We start from the raw sequence: 18,742 nt of genomic DNA, 5'->3' as shown, positions 1-18,742 counted from the left end.
GATGGTCTGAATTAATTAACAGACTTCCCAGTATCCGGGACTGGGCAGTTCAGTGTTTGGGGAGAGACTGAGGCACCTGGAAACAGGAGTTTGTATTTAAACAGGAACCTCCCCGGCAATGTTCCCTCTAATTTTTGACAGGCCCTGTGCGCAAAAAATTTCTTCTGTGCAAATGTTTGTGTGCTTGGTGTTTTGCCGTGTGCTCGGGATTTAGGATTTGTGTGCATGCACACAGCTTAGAGGGAACAGTACCCCCTGGGTAGGGATTTGCATGCAGGTTTCACCCGGCGGGGATGGGAGATGAAAGGGGCCTGCAGGGAGCTGGTTCGAGGCTAAATGAGGGAAACAGATCGAGGTGCTGCAGCTGCTGCCCTGCGGGGAACAGGGGAGAATTGACTGGCTGATAGATTAGGTCTGGTGTCAGGTGGAGGGAGGATGGGTGAGTTTATCTCCCTGGGGCCTGGCCATTGTCATCAGTCAAAACTCAGGATTTGATCTGTCTGGGAGATGAGGCTCTCAGATCAGCTTCAGAGGCAGAAAATAAAGACGTTTATTCAGGGGAACTTGGAAATAACCTTAAATATGGTTAATTTATGGCTGGCTTCTGCTCCCAATGAAATCACTGATGAAACTGCCAGGGACCAGTCATGCCCACAGTGACGGGGATGACAAGGATCTAAAAAGAAAAGGAGTACTTGTGGCACCTTAGAGACTAACCAATTTATCTGAACATAAGCTCAGGTGAGCTACAGCTCACTTCATCGGATGCATACATCCGATGGAGTGAGCTGTAGCTCACGAAAACTTATGCTCAAATAAATTGGTTAGTCTCTAAGGTGCCACAAGTACTCCTTTTCTTTTTGCGAATACAGACTAACACGGCTGTTACTCTGAAAAAAGGATCTAAAATAATCCCACAGATACCAGTGCTGTTGTGCTGGATTTGTACCAGTGTAAATGAGAGTGGAATCTCGTTTTCACTGACGAGATAACAGCAGGATTGGACCAGATGGAGAACTGCTCTGATTCCAGTAGAGCGGGGTGGGAAAATGGGTTGTCCCTCTCCCCGAAAGCAATGACTTTTCTTCAAGAAAAGAAAAGACAAGACACTGAGAAGTAAACATTTTCAATTATCACCAACCTTAAAATTATTTTTTGGCCAAAACCCAACATTTTTGCAGCCAAATACCCTGCCCGGTTACACAGCCCTGAGAGAGCCACTGAACAAAGGAGCTAAAGAGCTCAAGTGGTTTCAGCTCCTTTTCAAGGGTGATATGGGAGTGTCTGATCTTTATGCAAATCTGACAGTCACGGTCCCCGTTTAAATAGCATCTCCTGGGTTCTCATGGGACCCGCCTGCCCAGGGGCTAAAGTGAATTTCATTCTTTGCCCTTTTTTCTCACCTTTTCAAGAAGATGGAAAAGGCGTTGTCACTTCTGGTTTTACTCGCTCTCTCGCACTGTAAGTCAGGAGGAGAAATCCGGGGGGAAATGATCAAACCCTGAGGAAGAGCGGTCAGGATTTAACTGAATCATTTCCTGTCTTTGCAGGTGCCCGGTCCCAAATCCAGCTGGCCCAGTCCGGGCCGGGTGTGGTGAAGCCTGGAGAGACCCTCACACAGACCTGAGCCGTGTCTGGTTACACCATTTCTTCTGGCTACGACTGGGGCTGGATCCGGCAGGCTCCTGGGAAAGGCTTAGAATATATGGGGTATATATACGGACCTAGCCAGGGCACCAACTATGCCCCGGCTTTCCAGAGCCGAATCACCATCGCCATAGATTCCTCCAAGAACCAGTTCTCCCTGCAGCTCCGCTCGCTGACGGCTGCAGACACCGGCACCTATTACTGCGCCAGAGACACGGTGATACGGAGCAGAGCAGGACCCATACAGAAAGGGGAAGAGGTTTCTGTACAGACATGCAGGGCATTTAATGCTGTCATTTTCTCTTGAGAGACAGAGGCATGAATTGAGAAGGAGAGAGAATGGCTAAGAGTCAGGATTTCATAAAGTTCATACAAGGAAATGATACTCTAATATTACATAAGAACATAAGAACGGCCACTGGGTCAGACCAAAGGTCCATCTAGCCCGGTATCCTGTCTGCCGACAGTGGCCAATGCCAGGTGCCCCAGAGGCAGTGAACCCAACAGGTCATGATCAAGTGCTGAAAACAATGCCATTTTTCACTGCAGGACTATGGTTTAAACAAGGAAATCACTGGCAAACCCCAACTCTCACCGTGTTCTCTCGTCCCCAGCTGCTTCCCCACCCCAGTTTACAACACTCAGTAGATGGACTCTACATGGATCCAGGATGGGGGGTTATCAGGGATCTGGAACAGCTGCATATGTGGCCAGATTAATAAAACTGGGACTTTTCAGCTTGGAAAAGAGACAGCTAAGGGGGGATGTGACAGAGGTCTATAAAACCCTGACTGCTGTGGAGAAAGTGAATAAGGAAGTGTTATTTACTCCTTCCCATAACAGAAGAACCAGGGGTCACAAAATCAAACTAATAGGCAGCAGGTTTAAAACAAACTAAGGAAGTATTTATTCACACAGCGCACAGTCAATCTGTGGAACTTTTTGTCAGAGGATGTTGTGAAGGCCAAGACAATAACAAGGTTGAAAAAAGAACTAGATAAATTCATGTAGGACAGGTCCATCGGTGGCTATTAGCCAGGATTGGCAGGGACGGTGTCCCCAGCCTTTGCTTGCCAGAAGCTGGGAATGGGTGACAGGGGATGGATCACTTGATGATGACTTGTTCTGTTCATTCCCTCTGGGGCACCTGGCATTGGCCACTGTCAGAAGACAGGACACTGGGCTAGATGGAGATTTGGTCTGACCCAGTCTGGCTGTTCTTGTGTTCTTATGTTCTTAAGAAGCCTGGAGGATTTAGGAATCAGAATCTCACTGGATTTCACTGACAGCTGGAGGCTTAGCCCCCTACCTGTCTCTGTTCTTCTGTGTCCCTTGTCACTGGAGTGTGTCAGCAACTCACAACCATTCCTGGATTTCACCCTCTCACAATGCACATGAAGCAAGGAAGTCTCATTAACCCCATTTTACAGACGAGGAACTGAGGCCCAGAGTCACAAAAGCAGAGATTATCCAACCCGCCTAGGGAATTTGGGCACCCACCACCCACCAACATGAGTGGGAATTGCACACGCAGAGCCCCCAGGCAGATTTACCCAAAGGCAACAAGGAGCGAGTGGGTGATTTCGGGACTGACCCTGCAACTCCTATCCTCTGTCTTAGGGCCCCAGGTGAATCACCAGACCAATACACAGCTGTGCTAAGCTGAGCATGCGGTCTCTGTGGGGTGTAAAGGGGACCCCTGTCCGAAGGGAACATCGCCATGTACTGAGTGCTTACCCCCCTGCTAGCTCTTATAGCCACCCCGGGGAACCCGCATGCAAATCCCTGACCTGGGGGGTTCCTGTTTAAATACAAACCACTTGTTCTAGGAGCCTCAGTCTCTCCCCAGACACAGAACGGCCCTGTCCTGCCCACTGGGGAGTGTCTCCATTAGGCATCACAATGATACTGTCACTGCTCTGCTCCCTTTTCCTACTCACTGCCCCATCAGGTGAGTATTTCATGGGACACTTAGAAACACCAATGTGGAAATGCACCAGGGAGATTCAGCCCTGTTTTCTCTTCCCCCAGGTGTCTTCTCCCAGGTACAGCTGGTCCAGTCTGGCCCGGGGAAGGTGAAGCCCGGAGAGACCCTCAGTGTCACTTGTAAGGTCTCAGGTCTCTCAGTGAGCGCCAACTATTAGAGCTGGGTCCGGCAGCCCCCTGGGAAAGGGCTGGAGTGGATGGGACGCATCCAGAGTGCTGCAGATGGAGGCAACACAGCTTACAACTCAGCTTTCGGTAACCGGATCACTGTCACCAGGGACACCTCGAAGGACGAAGTCTATCTCCAGCTCCGCTCGCTGACAGCTGCAGACACAGCCACCTACTACTGCACCCAGCAGACACAGTGACAGAGCAGAGCACGGCCTGGCACAAAAAGGGGAAGCGGGTTCCGTGCAGACACTCAAGACCCTTTCACACAAACTTCCCTGCCCGAAGCAGAGTCAGGCATAACTGGGGGGGGGGGGGGATTTATATCCACTCACGTCCCTGCAAGAGACACACTCAGGCGCTGGCCTATTCCTACTCAACTCCACTTGTTTGGAGGCGTCAGTGGCATTAATGTGCAAGTGTAGGTTCACACGTTCACACACACACATTGTCACACTCACACCCACCACACACTCACTCACTCACACACTCTCTCACACACAGGGCAGGCTGGAATCCTTCCCGCAGCGGGCAGGACTCACACAGCAAACTGTGTGTCTCTTTGAAAATCGACTCGGACGTGAAGCACTCCATTTCCCTCTACTGCATCGCCCCACCCTTTGGCTCCCCAGTCACGCGGCCCTGTTCGGTTAACACCAACACAAGCTACGTTTTCTGGCCACCTCCAGCGCCACTGCCTTTTATTAAAGCCAATTGCCTCTCTCTGCTGTGTGCTGCCAGCCCTTCTTCCCCTGCAGATTGACCTCCTGCCCCATCAGATCTGACACAAGCAGGAGAGACTCATTTCCACTCACAGCACCCGTGCTCTGTCTATATTTATTCTATCTCCCCAGCACGTTCTGTAGCAGGCCCTGCTCGAATGGGGAGACACCAATGGACTTCACTGCACAAGGTCACCCCGTAAGACAGAAAGAGCGTGTGTGACCCTCCCAAGTGTGTGACAGCACTCCCCGGAGAGAGCTCTTCCTGGTACTTTATCCCCTTGGGGTGGCACCTGCATGGTGATCCCTGTCCCAGTGGGCCCTGTTCTTTGACCCTCCAACCCACCCTCTCACAGCCACCTCCTCTCGTTACATGTGTGCTCAGCTGAAAGAACTACCTCTCTGTGGTGTAAAGGGGACACCTGTCCCAGAGGGGACATGGCCATGTACTGAGCCATGTACCCCATCTTATACCCACCCTGGGGAGCCTGCATGCAAATCCCTGCCCTGGGAGATTCCTGTTAAATACAAAGCCCTGGTTCTAGGAGGCTCAGTCTCTCCCCAGACACAGAACTGCCCAGTCCTGCCCGCTGGGGGTGTTTCCATTAACCATCACCATGACACTGTCACGGCTCTGCTCCCTTTCCCTACTCGCCACCCCATCAGGTGAGTGTTTCATGGGACCGTGAGAAACACTGAGGTGGGGAAAGCAGCGGTTCCAAGAGAGTCAGCTCTGCTTTCTCCTTCCCCCGAGGTGTCCTTTCTCAGGTGTAGCTGGTCCAGACAGGCCAGGGAGCAGTGAAGCCCGGATACACCCTCACACTGACCTACACTTTCTCGGGTTACTCCATCACTAGCGGTTCCGGCTGGCACTGGGTCCAGCAGCCTCCCGGGAAAGGTTTGGAATGGCTGGGACTGGGATATTACAGCGGTTCCACAAGGAACATGAACTGAGGCTCATCTTTCCAGAGCCGAATCACCATCTCCACAGATTCCTGGAAGAACCAGGTCTCCCTGCAGCTCCGCTCGCTGACAGCCGCAGAAACCGCCGCCTGTTACTGTGACAGAGGGACAGTGACACAGAGCAAAGCAGGGAGCCACAGGAAAGGGGGAAGTGGAGCCTGCACCGACATTCAGGCCTCTACAACACATCCGATGAAGTGAGCTGTAGCTCACAAAAGCTTATGCTCAAATAAATTGGTTAGTCTCTAAGGTGCCACAAGTCCTCCTTTTCTTTTTGCAAATACAGACTAACACGGCTGCTACTCTGAAACCTACAACGCTTTTTTTTATCTGTCTAGAAAAGCAGGAGACCCACCTTTCCGGTAGATGGCAGTAAAGGGACAGCCACTTGCAGGGGGTGAAAATTCATGAGGACAGAGGAAGAAACCAGTGAAGAGTGATCGCTTCACCAAAACGTGTCTGCACACAGGTAGTTAACTACTGACTGTTCATTCCAGGCCATGTAAATTCTGCCTCTGGACGTCCTCATCCCATCCTTCCGCTAAAAGCAAACAGGACTAGCCTGGGGGCAACACATGCACCACGATATTGTATCCCTTCAGGAAAGAGTTTGGCCTGAAACAGTCAAAGTTCACAGGGATTTAGTCACACTAAAATAAATTTAAAAGTTCTCTGCCATGGTCTCCCCGTTGGCAGCCACATTCATCCACACACCAAACCCAGTGTCATTCCCTCCAACACACCCAGAAAGGGTACATGCTCCAGTACCGCCCCTGAAAGCAAGGCTCATTCACTCCAGTCACACCCACACACACACCCTCGTCTGGAGTCTCTATTCCCTTTCCAGCTGGGGATATTTATTGACTTCCCAGCCATTATTTTTTTCTCTCTCCTTCTCCCTATCTATCGATGTCTGTTAATAATGCCCACTCCACTGCCATCCTATCTGAGTATTTTACAATCCATAACATACCCCCACAACAGTTCTAGGAGATCGGTTAGTCCATTTTGGGAACTGAGGCCTGGAAATCTTATGATCCTGTACTGTTCTATCTTTGGTAATTGTATGGCTTCCATCACCGCAGTATCTGACCTCACAATCTTATTAATATATTTCTCCCGACCACATACCTGTGAGGCGGGGGGTGGTGTTATTCCCATTTGACAGAGGATGAAGTGAGACCCAGCCAGACTAAGTGACTTGCTCAGGGACACACAGAGAGTGTGTGGCAGAGAAGGAAAAAGAAGTGAGGGCCTTGTCTACACAGCACTTCCAAGTTGGAGAGCATTAAATCAGCCCTGGGCTCTATAACTCTCCAGGTGTCCACACTCGCAAGGCACTTAGAGGGCCTGTTCTCTGCAGCTGGAGCGCCCCTAGTAATCCACCTCCATGAGAAGCATAGAGCTTGCTGCACCCAGGCTGAAGCACCGGGTTGTCAGTGTGGACAACGTGTTGCATTACTGCATTGTGATTGGCCTCCAGAAACGTCCCATAATCCCTTGAAGTCAAATGACCGCTCTGGTCATTGTCTGGAACTCGGCCGCAGGCATGGGGCTATCCCCTTTCAAAGCTCTGTGTCTGGCAGCTGGCTGCTTCTCTGCCCCGGGACACAAAGCAGCAAGACAGCCTGCTGACACTCTGCCCCCAAAACACAATGTCTGTCCCCCCACATACGCACAACACACTCCCTGTCACACTCACCCCCCACCCCACCCCCCATTTGAAAAGCAGCTGGCAATCTCTTCGGATGCCCATGGAACAATGGGATTGGGAATCCTGCATCGCCTGAGGCTGTGCCTGCCCCATTAGGCATTGCAAACCCTTTCCAGTGCAGGCCGCATCCACTTGCACACTGGGATGGCTACCACAATGCACGGCTCTCTGTGGCATTGCACGAGCTGCTAACGTAGACATGCTCCACGGTCACAAGGAGCAAGTGTGACCACACAGCAGCAGCGCTTTCCCTGCAGCGCTCTACATCTGTATAGACATAGCCAAGGACGGTAATGCGGACTATTCCCACAGGCGGGTGGAAAGGACCAGACACATCATATAAATGATCCATTATGCAGCCATCACTAGGGTCGCCACAGCGAAGGTTACACCAGGGACTTGGTTCGAAGCTGAATAATGAGTCTGGGCTAAAGCCCCCATACAGTCAGTTCAGCTGCAAAACTGATGTGTCAATTCAGGGGCTAGGATGCAGATCGTGGTGCCAATTCGAAGTTATTTCACATAGCGATTCCCGGCAATAACCCCTGCCCCCAGCCAAAGTGACCCGCGCTGGCATGGAAGATCTCTGAGCCTATTTAAAGTTGTACAAACCCTTCTGCCAACGTGTTGTTATGGAGAAGAAGAGCAGTGGCTAAAGCCCACCACAAACTGAGCCCCTTGTCCTGGGAAATATTAGAGTGAGAGTCTAGGGGATCTGAACCTCAAGTTCCCCCTTAATAACATAACAGAGCGAGCTAACTGCCCACCTAGCTCCAGTACTTGTTCGTCCAATCAACAATCAATAACGAATAAGCAACCATCAATAAACCAAACCTGCTGAGTCTGGGACACATCGGGGAAAGTGTCTGGGGCTTTGAAACAGGGAAAGGTGCTAAATAACTGACGTTCCTGGACCCAGAATTCGAGCTCTTCAGGCCCTCCTTTGTTTACACGAATCAGTGGACACCAGAAACTGATGCGGGGGGAGGGGGGAGATGAGAGTTTAAATTCCATTCATTATGGGTGTTTGCAATTTCCTCTTCTTCAGTCCACTAGCCAAGCATTTATCCGTCTCTGTGTGTCTCTGTCTAACCCACTGCCTCTGTCTGTCCAATGTGGACACAGAGAGGCAGAGCCCCGCCCGGCCTTTTTATCAGCTCTCTCTCTCTCTCCTTCCTGGGGCGCTCCCACGTTATGCAAATCCCCGCTCCGGGCTCTGGGTTGAAGTAGCGGCCCCGGGGCGCTCAGACCCGCCGTGTCCCCCAGGCGCTGAGCTGCCCCTTGCGAGCGCTTTGTTGTCCCCGCCTAGCGCACAATGAACTCTCTGCTCCTCCCCCTGCTCCTCCTGGCTCTGGCCCCGGGTGAGTGGCTGCGGGAGGCTGCGGGAGGCCGCGCTGATTTGGGGCGGGGGGGGGGGAGAGAAGGTGGGTTTGAATCTGACCGATCCCTGCTTTTCCCAGGTGTCCTGTCCCAGCTCCGGCTCCAGGAGTCCGGCCCCGGGGTGGTGAAGCCCGGAGAGACCCTCACGCTCACCTGCACCGTCACCGGGGGCACCGTCACCAGCAGCTACTACTGGGACTGGGTACGGCAGGCTCCGGGCCAAGGGCTGGAGTGGATGGGATACTGGACCGGGAGCACAAGCTACAACCCGTCTCTCCAAGGCCGAATCACCATCACCGTGGATTCTTCCAACACCAAGTATTATCTGCGGCTGGGCTCGCTGACAGCTGCAGACACCGGCACCTATTACTGCGCCAGACACAGTGACCCGGAGCACAGCAGGGACCCGTACAGAAAGGGGAAGCGGATTCAAAGCAGAGCAGAGAGGCCAGTTCAGCAGGGAGTGCTGAGTGCAGACCCGTCCCCTGCACACACACGGACCCTGGCAGGTTTCAGTCCCTCCGGCAGGGAGCAGCAGGAACACACCCACCCACCAACACACAGAAGATGTGTGAATGTGAAACCCCTGCTTAGAAATCACTATTCCCCAGGACATAAAATCACACAACCCTAGGACTGGAAGGGACCTGGAGAGGTCTCTGGTCCAGACACCAGAACTCACGGCAAGACTAAGTATTATCTAGACCATCCCTGACAGGTGTTTTTTTAACCTGCTCTTAAAAACCTCCAATGATGGAGACTCCACAACCTCCCCGGGCAGTTTATTCCAGTGCCCAACCACCCTGACAGCTCGGAAGTTTTTTCCTAATGTCCAACCTATACCGCCCTTCGCGCACCAGAAGACAAGACAAGATTTCTCTCAGATGTTGCTGAATTATGCCATTCTTAATCTAATGAAATGATGTCTTTACAATACATTGAAATAACTGTGTAACTATTGACGGAGAGTCAGAAAAAAGATTAAAGAAAATGTAGTGTAATACAAATCTGTGTGTGTGTTTGTTTCCCGTTTCCCCATCACATTGGCTGACGTTCTCCCAGCAGAAGTTTCAGCCACACACGCTGCGGCTCCTCTTCCAGCGGGTAAATCGGCACCAAAGAGTCGAGACTTCGGTGTTGTCATCAAATCTCTCACACATTTACCTAGGGAGCAGGAGTTTCAACCCGCTCGCTGCTCCTCCCCTGTCCATACAGTCCGCCTCCCCCCTTCCCCCCCAGCCAGCCCCTTTCATCTCCCATCCCCGCTGGGTGACACCCGCATGCAAATCCCTGCCCCGGGGGCTCCTGGTTAAATACAAACCCCTGGTTCTAGGAGCCTCAATCTCTCCCCAGACACAGAACTGCCCGGTCCTGCCCGCTGGGAAGTTTCCCTCCTTGCAAGAAAACGAGAATGAAATTTCTGTTGCTTTTCCTTTCCCTATTCTCTGCTCCCAGCTGTAAGTGTCCGGGTGGGGATGGGGAAAGTGGAAGCCGGAACAGACCCATCGATTCATTCCATGCTTTGTTTCCCTTTCTCCAGGTGTCCTCTCTCAGGTGCAGCCGGTCCAGTCCGCCCCGGGGCAGTGAATCCCAGAGAGACCCTCACCCTCACCTGCGCTGTCGCAGGGTTCTCCATCACTACTCAGCATTATCCCGGGACTGGCTCCGGCAGCCCCTGGGAACAGGGCTGGAGTGCCTGGGAGAGATTTATACCTATAACGAGGGTACAAGCTGTCCAAGGCCGAGTCACCATCTCTGGAGACACCGCCGAGAACCAGGTCTCCTTGCAGCTCCGCTCGCTGACAGCTGCAGACACCGCCGCCTATTACTGAGCCAGGAGACACCGTGGGATGGCCCAGATTGCTGTGACTCCCAACGGGCTTTCATGACAAAATTTAAGTAAAATTTAAGATATTTTTTCAAGAGAATGGGGCGGGGTGAGGGGGCGAGAGGAGACAGTCTCCCAGTTCAGCTTCCCTGCAACAGACACACACACTGACCTAGGCTCACTCAGCTTTGGCTGTCTGGGGAGTGGGGACAGCAACGAGGCCAGAGAACATGAGGAGACTCACAGACGCCGGCGAGCGCGACACGATTCCATCCTTCCAGCAGAAAGCCCCAGTCACACAATGAACCGCTGTATTTGAAACCCGACTGCAGACTGTATTTCTCTTGTGTATTTCTCACCATTGTGCGCCCACAATCCCAGCCCTTCTTCTAATGAAGCCCAGAAGCTGCATCCTCCCCGGATTCCGAGTTCCCTCCACTTTCACTAAAACGGCTTGTCAGTCTCTGGTACCTAAAACCAGCCTCCCTATCCCTGCAGCTGCGGCCCCTTCCCCATCCGCAATTCCCGGAGAGTCGCATTTCTATTGGCAGTGTCTCTGCCTTGACTATGTTTATTTTAAATGCTCAGCATATTTTGCAATAGCCAGTTCTCCAGTGGAGAGACACCTGCTGACTTCAAGGGACTTTTGGTCACACGAAATTAAGGGGGTGCGTGACTTCCCCTCCACCAGACACCACGGCCTAGTCAGACGTCTCTCTAATGGTTTATCTCCGTTTGGTGACCCTTGCCCCATGGAGTTCTCTTCCCTGCCAGTCCAGGCCCCCGCCGTCTGGACCTGCCTTCCTACTCCCACACAGCCTCCTGTCATTCCATCTGTCCTGAGCTGGGCACAGTGCCTCTCTGTGCTGTAAAGGGGACACCTTTCCCCAAGATAGGAGACATGGTCATGTACTGAGCGCTCACCCCCTGTCATCTCTTATACCCACCCTGGGGAACCCGCATGCAAATCCCTGCCCTGGGGGGCTCCTGTTTAAATACAGACCCCTGATTCTAGGAGCCTCCATCTCTCCCCAGACACAGAACTGCCCGGTCCTGCCCGCTGGGGAGTTTCCCTCACTGCATGAAACCGAGAATGAAATCTCTGTTGCTTTTCCTTTCCCTGTTCTCTGCCCACAGCTGTGAGTGTCTCTGGGAAAGGAGGGACATTAGGGACCGATCATTAAATTCGTTCCGTGATTCATTCATTCCTCCCTTTGTTTCCCTTTCCCCAGGCGTCCTCTCCCCGGTGCAGCTGGTCCAGTCCGGCCCGTGCGTGGTGAAGCCGGGAGCGACCCTCAGTGTCACCTGTAGAGTCTCTGATGTCTCCGTCAGCGGCTACTGTTGGAGCTGGGTCCGGCAGCGCCGTGGGAAAGGGCTGGGGTGGATGGGGCGCATCCAGGATACAGCTAACGGGGGACCACAGAGTACAACTCGGCTCTCACACCTCGTGTCACCGTCACCAGGGACACTTCGAAAGACGAAGTTTATCTCCAGCTCCGCTCGCTGACAGCTGCAGACACCGGGACCTATTACTGTGCCCGACACACGGTGACACGGAGCAGAGCCGGGCCTGGCAGAAAAAGGGGAAGCGGATTTCTAAATAGTCAGCCGACTTGAACACTCAATTCGTGCTCTAGTCTAGGGGGTGAGACAGGCAGGGCATTGCCGACAGTGGGGTCTCAGCTACCACCTCCGTTACTCCCTTACATCCCAGGCCCTGACACCGAGGAATTTTAAACACTCCTCTTCTTCCTGTTTCGCACTGAAATGTACACCCAGGGATTCACCGAGGCGGGGGTGATGGTTTGGGCTACCTCGTATTTTGGGCATTTAACGGATACCATTTCGGGACGGATCTCCAGAAGATACTCAGCACCTGCACCTCTCATGGGCCTCAGCTGGAGCCTGGGGCGGGTGTCACCCCTGGGAAGCAGACTATCTGTGTCTCAGGCTGGTCCCCAAATATCGAGACTCCCAAATTCAGAAACCACTTCAGGACACGTTGCCCCAAAGGACTACATTTCACCCTCGCTCAGCACACACTGAGCTCTACCTGAAATCAATGGGAGCTGCAGGTGCCAAATACCTCCGAAAATCAGCCCCGAAAGAAAATGTGTCCTGAGAGAAAAGATGCTTGAAGGTAAAGGAGCCGGACTCGGTTTTCAAAAGACTTGAGTTCCATTCTTGTGTCCGCCAGAGACTTGTTACAGCGTCCTTGAATATGTCATCTGATCTGTCTCAACTGCTACACTAATAGGGACGTGTCGTTACAGTGTGTATGGTAACACCCATTGTTTCCTGTTCTTTATGTATATAAATCTCCCCACTGTATTTTCCACTGAATACATACGATGAAGTGAGCTGTAGCTCAAGAAAGCTTATGCTCAAATAAATTTGTTAGTCTCTAAGGTGCCGCAAGTACTCCTTTTCTTATTGCAGTCTATGTAGCCCTCAGCTCCATGGTCTTGGTTGGAGACTGAAACGTCTTCTCTAAAATTAACAATAAGATCTCATTCATGAGTCACTGGGGGGAAAGGTCTGGGTAGACAGATTACCCCAAGGAACAGGATTTGATCTGGAAAAGGATCAGCACTGTCAGTGTGTAGCACAATAAAATAAAATTTATTTAGTATACTGTTTCAACAGTACCTTGCACCAGTTGTGTTTAAAAAAAAAACTATAGAGGCTGAATGACGATAAATGTTGGAGAACTTGTGGTGAAAGAGGAGGGTTTTTTTGCATATATGTAGACATGTCCAGTCACTACTGCTTATAGAATCGCAATCCATAAGCAGATATCACCAATTTTTGGATATTCGTTACCAAATGATCCTCTAGAAGGTAAGGAATGATGTCCCTAGCCTCTGTTTGTCAGAGGGTCGAGATGTATGGCAGGAGAGAGATCACTTGATCATTACCTGTTAGGTTCCCTCCCTCTGGGGCACCTGGCATTGGCCACTGTCGGTAGAGAGGATACTGAGCTGGATGGACCTTTGGTCTGACCCAGTCTGGCCGTTCTTATGTTCTTATGAAATTCTCCTGCAACTTCCTAGTGGAAATGGTTGCAACAAAGGATATAAAGAACTAATCTCTCATCTTCTGGTAGCAGGTTGGCTATTGGTAGCATCTCATTGGAAAAAAGAAAAACTGCCCAACCATTGAGTAACGGTTCAAAAAAGATGCGAGGCTCAGGATTCGATGATGGAGAAATTAACACACCATTTACCTAGACAGCAAACTAAATGGAGGACAGGTACATATTTAGATATCTGAACACTTTTTATTCAGTACTTAAAGTACATTCACCTGCAAAAACAAAACAAAACAAAACGAAAACAAGGACACGTCATTTTTTTTAACGTTAACATTCGATAGACATACCTGGGCTTTTAAACATGTGCATATAGAAATTTCACTTAATTTAATAAAATCACTAGAAGTGACAGGTGGTGTAATTATATTCACTCAGTAATGTGGTAACACACTCGTAAATTGAAAGATCTGATGGCTGCATTCCTGTGGAATCTGTGTAATGTCTCTTCACTCAAAAGCCAACTGTTGCAATGGCTGCTTTGCTTTTGAGGTTTACAGGGCAGGGATTTTAAACTGCTGAAATAAAGAGTTTGTAGGAAAATAAGATTTCGCTGCTATGATGCCACCGGGGCCCACACATTTTACAACTACTACGTGAGGTGGGAAGTCCATGTTTAACTTGGACTCCCCAGACAGCACGCCCAAGAGATACAGGCCTTCCAAATAGTTTATCCAACTAATTCTGGCCACAGCGGGTTCGCTGAGTCCCAGCCCAGGGCCCTCTCCTCCTTCTTGCTACCCTCACACAGCCTCCTCCTGTCATTACATGTGCCCGGTCATGCCCGCTGGGAATTCCCCTCCTTGCAAGAAAACGAGAATGAAATCTCTGTTGCTTTTCCTTTCCCTGTTCTCCGCCCCCAGCTGTGAGTGTCTAAGGGACAATGGGAAAAATAGGGACAGATCCATAGATTCGTTCAGTGAATAATTCAATCTTCTCTTTGTTTTCCTTTCCGAAGGTGTCCTCTCCCAGGTGCAGCTGGTCCAGTCCGGCCCAGGAGCTGTGAAGCCGGGAGGGACCCTGCGTATCACCTGTAAAGTTTCTGGTGTCTCTGTCAGTGACTACCATTGGAACTGGGTCCGGCAGCCCCCTGGGAAAGGGCTTCAGTGGATGGGGCTTATCCGGAGCTCTGCAGCAGGCCGGACCACAGAGTATAAGTCGGTTTTCAAACCTTGTGTCACCGTCACTAGGGTCACCTCGAAGGACGAAGTTTATCTCCAGCTCCGCTCGCTGACAGCCAGAGACACCGCCACCTATTACTGTGCTCGATACACGGTGACACAGAGCAAAACAGGGCCTGGCCCAAAAAAGGGAAGCAGATTTCTAAACAGTCATCCAACTTTAGGATTCATTTTGTGCTCTAGGGCAGGGGTCTCAAACTCAAATGAGGAGCAGGGTCACATGATGACTAGTACATTAGCTGGAGGGCTGCACCATTGACCACTCATGCCAATCCCGCCCCCTACCCGGCCCCGCCCCCACTCCACCCCTTCTGTGAGGCCTCGCCCCTGCCCCGCCTCTTCCCACCCCTTCCCTGCCCCCATTCCAACCCCTTCCCTGAAATCCCCACCCCAACTCTGCCCCCTCCCTGCCCCCAGGGGCTGCAGGTGGGGTGCAGGGTGCGGCAGGCAGCTCAGGGCAGGGGGTTGGGGTGCAGGAAGAGTGCGGGGTGCAGCAGGGCGCTCAGGGCCCCCTGCCGCACCCCGCACCCCCTGGTCGAGTTGCAGGAGGGGTGTGGGGTGCGGCAGGGGGCTCAGGGCAGGGGGTTGGGGTGCAGGAGAGGTGTGGGGTGCGGCAGGGGGCTCAGGGCAGGGGGTTTGTCTGCAGGAGGGGTTCGGGTGGCGGTCGGGTCCGGCGCACACCGGGGGCAGGGCACGCTCCCTGTCTGCCTGCCCTGCCCCCGCGCCAGACCGGGAAGCGGCAGGGACCTGGGGGATGGGGTGCACAGGGCCCTGTGTGTTGCCCTGGCCGCTCCTGGGGTACCTCCCCCGAAGCTCCCATTGGCCGGGAACGGGAAACCGCGGCCAATGGGAGCTTCGGGGGAGGTACCTGGCGGAGCGGCTTGGGCAACACACAGGCCCCTGCCCGCCCCCCTCCCTCCAGATCCCGGCAGCTTCCGGGAGCAGCGTGAGGACAGGGAGGGCAGGAAGGCAGGGAGCCTGCCCTGCCCACGGTGCGCTCAATGCCGGAGTCGCTCTAAGTAAATGCCGGGCGGGGCGCGGGGATCTGGCGGTCCGCAGAAAATAACCGCGCGGCAGCCTGTTTGAGACCCCTGCTCTCGGGGATGAGACAGACAGGGTATTGCCACCTCCAATTCTCCTCTATGTTCCACCTCTTCTCAGCCTCTCCCAGCAAGGAATTTCAAACACTCCGTTTCCTTGTGCTGGACCCAGGGATTCACGGAGGGAGGACCGATGGTTTGGGCTACCTCATTTTTTGACACTTTAGCCAGAGACACTTTGGGTGTAATCTCTGGAAGATGCTCAATACTTGAATCTCTCACGGGTCTCAGTTGGAGCTGTGGGCGGGTGTCACCCCTGGGAACCAGGTTCGTCGTGTCTCGAATTGGGACACAAAGAGGGAGATTCCCTAACTCACCAGAAGCCTCTTTTAGCAGATGTGGTGGAAAGGGAACAAATGTCAGACTCCCCCAAGCGCACCCCAGCTGAGGTCAAACAAAGGAAGCTGCAGGTGCCCAACGCCTCTGAATATCAGTCCCCAAATTTCAACTTTTTGTTAGAGGAAGAGCGATTTTACCTTAAAGGTGCTGGGCTCGGTTTAAGAAGATTTGGGTTCAGTTCTCATCTGTGCCTGAGGCTCCCTGAGTGACCTTGGGGGATTTACTTCATCTTTCCCTCTGCCTCAGTTCCCCTTCTGTACAACTAGGGACTTCCCTAGTTTGATCGAAAGCTCTTTGAGCAGGAACTTTCTCTCACTGTGAGTCTCTACAGCGCCCAGCACCATGGGGCATGATCTTGGGTGATGCCTGTAATGGCTTTAGTAAAATTAATAATAAAATCTCATATTTGATAGCTACGTCAGCTTGTGAGGTCATTGTTTAATGTTAATATAGAAATAAGCAACAGGGCCCCATCCCAAGTCCTGTCACCAGTAGGATGACCAGACAGCAAGTGTGAAAAATCGGGAGGGGGGTGGGGGTAATAGGCACCTATATAAGACAAAGCCCCAAATATCAGGACTGTCCCTATAAAATTGGGACATGTGGCCACCCTAGTCACCAGTGGTTTTCCACTCACCCACCGCACTACAGTAGGGCTGGTCTAGGGAGCTCTTGCTGCTCTGGGGGGAAACAAGGGGGCGGGGACAGGCAGGGAAACCGGCGCTCTTCGCGGAGAGGACTCTGGCGCTCATGGCTAGAAGTTGTGTCTGAGCCGTCAGGGTGAAAATCAGGAATTTCCCCTTCCCACCCGGACTTCTCATTCCCACCTCCGGGCAGCACTGACCCCGCCTTTCCATCAGCAGCAGCTGCAGCTTTGGGTCTCACCAGAAGGGTGCGCTGTGCCCGAGCAGAACGGAGTTCGACCGACCCCAGCCCAAGGCGATGAAAGCCCTGAGGGGCAGAGAGTTAATTCTACAGCAGCCTGTGTGGGAAACGCCAACAGTTCCCTTGGGGCCTGGCCTGTGGTTTGCAGGTTTTCAAGGTGTCAGGAGTGGGGAAAGGACTTGGGGGACGCAGTCGTTTTTGCAAAATGAAGCGCTCTGTGGTCATTTGATCTCTGAGGACCAACAATTTTAAAATCACAAATATGCACGAGAAATGTATGGCGATGGGCGCCAGGAGAGAGAGAGAGAGAGAGAGAGAGAGAGAGAGAGAGAGAGAGAGAGAGAGAGAGTATGGCTACAGACAGACAGACAGACAGACAGATAGATAGATAGATAGATAGATAGATTAGATGGGGTGGATGGGGATAGATAGATAGATAGATAGATAGATAGATAGATAGATAGATAAAAAAACGCAAAGTGGACACAAATTAGAGACTGACTGAACAGCAGTAGCTAGAGATCGCACTTTCTATGAACTTCTATTTAAGTGCGGTGGCGGGGGTGTGATGTTTATGCAAATCTCAGCTCCAGGTTCCCCCATAAAGCGGCAAACCCTGGCTTCTCACACTCCTCTTGGCTGCCAGGGAACTGGATTTCCTTTGTTTGAGTCTCATCCTCAAAGATGAAATCTTTGTCATCTGCTCTGTTGTTGCTGTCGGTCTGGCTCTGTGAGTGTCTAGGGGAGGCGGTGAGGAAATGATCGCCGAGCCCTTAGGGTAGTCAGGATCTAACTCTAATTTCCGTACGTGTCCTGTCTGTTACCCAGCTGGTCCACTTCGGCCGAAGAGCGGTGAAGCCTGGAGACACCCTCACACTGACCTGCGCTGTCTCCGGGACCTCCATTAGCAGTGATAACGGCTGGCACTGGATCCGGCAGCGTCCCGGGACAGGGCTGAAGTCAGGATGGGATGGCTGTATCCATACGGCGGGAGCACAGGCTAAGCCCCATTTCTCCAAGGCCGAGTCTCCATCTCTGCAGACACCGCCAAGAACCAGGTCCCCCTGTAGCTCCGCCCGCTGACAGCTGCAGACCCCGCCACCTGTCCCTGCGCCAGACACACACACAGTGACACAGAGCAAAAAATTCCTACAAAAAGGGGAAGTAGTTTCCACACACCCATTCAGGGTCCCTTGACAGCAATTTCTCCGGTAGTGGCTGAGGCACTGGGGATATTTATAGGAGGCGGAAGGGAATAAATTGTGTTTACTCAACTTTGTTCTCTGTAAAGAGAGACATGGAAAAGGACTCATTCCACTCCAAAGCAGGAAGAAGTGATGAAGACACACACAAAGACACACACACTGACCATGTCTCCTTCCAGCCATCAGGAGTTCGGACTCACACAAGCCTATGCTCTTTGATGAGTGTCTACAAAATCTGGTACATGTCTCTAGTGTATCTCTCATTTCTGTGTCCAGGTAGTCAAAATCCTCATTCTGACAAAGCTCGAAGTTGTATCTTCTCCGTGATGCCCAGTTGCCTCTCCTTTAATTCAGGCTGTTTGTCAGACAGATGTCTAAAATCAGGCTTTCTTACCCTGAAGTTGTGGCTCGTTCCCCACCAGGCAACCTGTGGAACTCTTTGCCAGAGGATGCTCTGAAGACCAAGTCTATAAAACGGTTCAAAAAAGAACTAGAGAAGTTCATGGAGGATAGGTCCATCAATGGCTGTTAGC

At 52.0% G+C, this 18,742-nt stretch overlaps 1 gene segment (V, D, J or C); it reads left to right on the top strand.

Annotated features, from left to right (window-relative positions):
* Positions 1–8,449: 8,449 nt before the first annotated feature.
* Positions 8,450–9,430, top strand: LOC125629509 (immunoglobulin heavy variable 4-59-like). The segment is given in 2 exon segments: positions 8,450–8,561; positions 8,661–9,430. Coding segments are annotated over 2 exon segments (600 nt in total).
* The last annotated feature ends 9,312 nt before the right edge of the window (positions 9,431–18,742 follow it).

The sequence above is a fragment of the Caretta caretta genome, chromosome 13, assembly GCF_965140235.1.
Source record: "Caretta caretta isolate rCarCar2 chromosome 13, rCarCar1.hap1, whole genome shotgun sequence".
Lineage (NCBI taxonomy): Eukaryota > Metazoa > Chordata > Testudines > Cheloniidae > Caretta > Caretta caretta.
The sequence above is the reverse complement of the archived record's forward strand: the minus strand, read 5'-3'. Positions and strand labels throughout refer to the sequence as shown.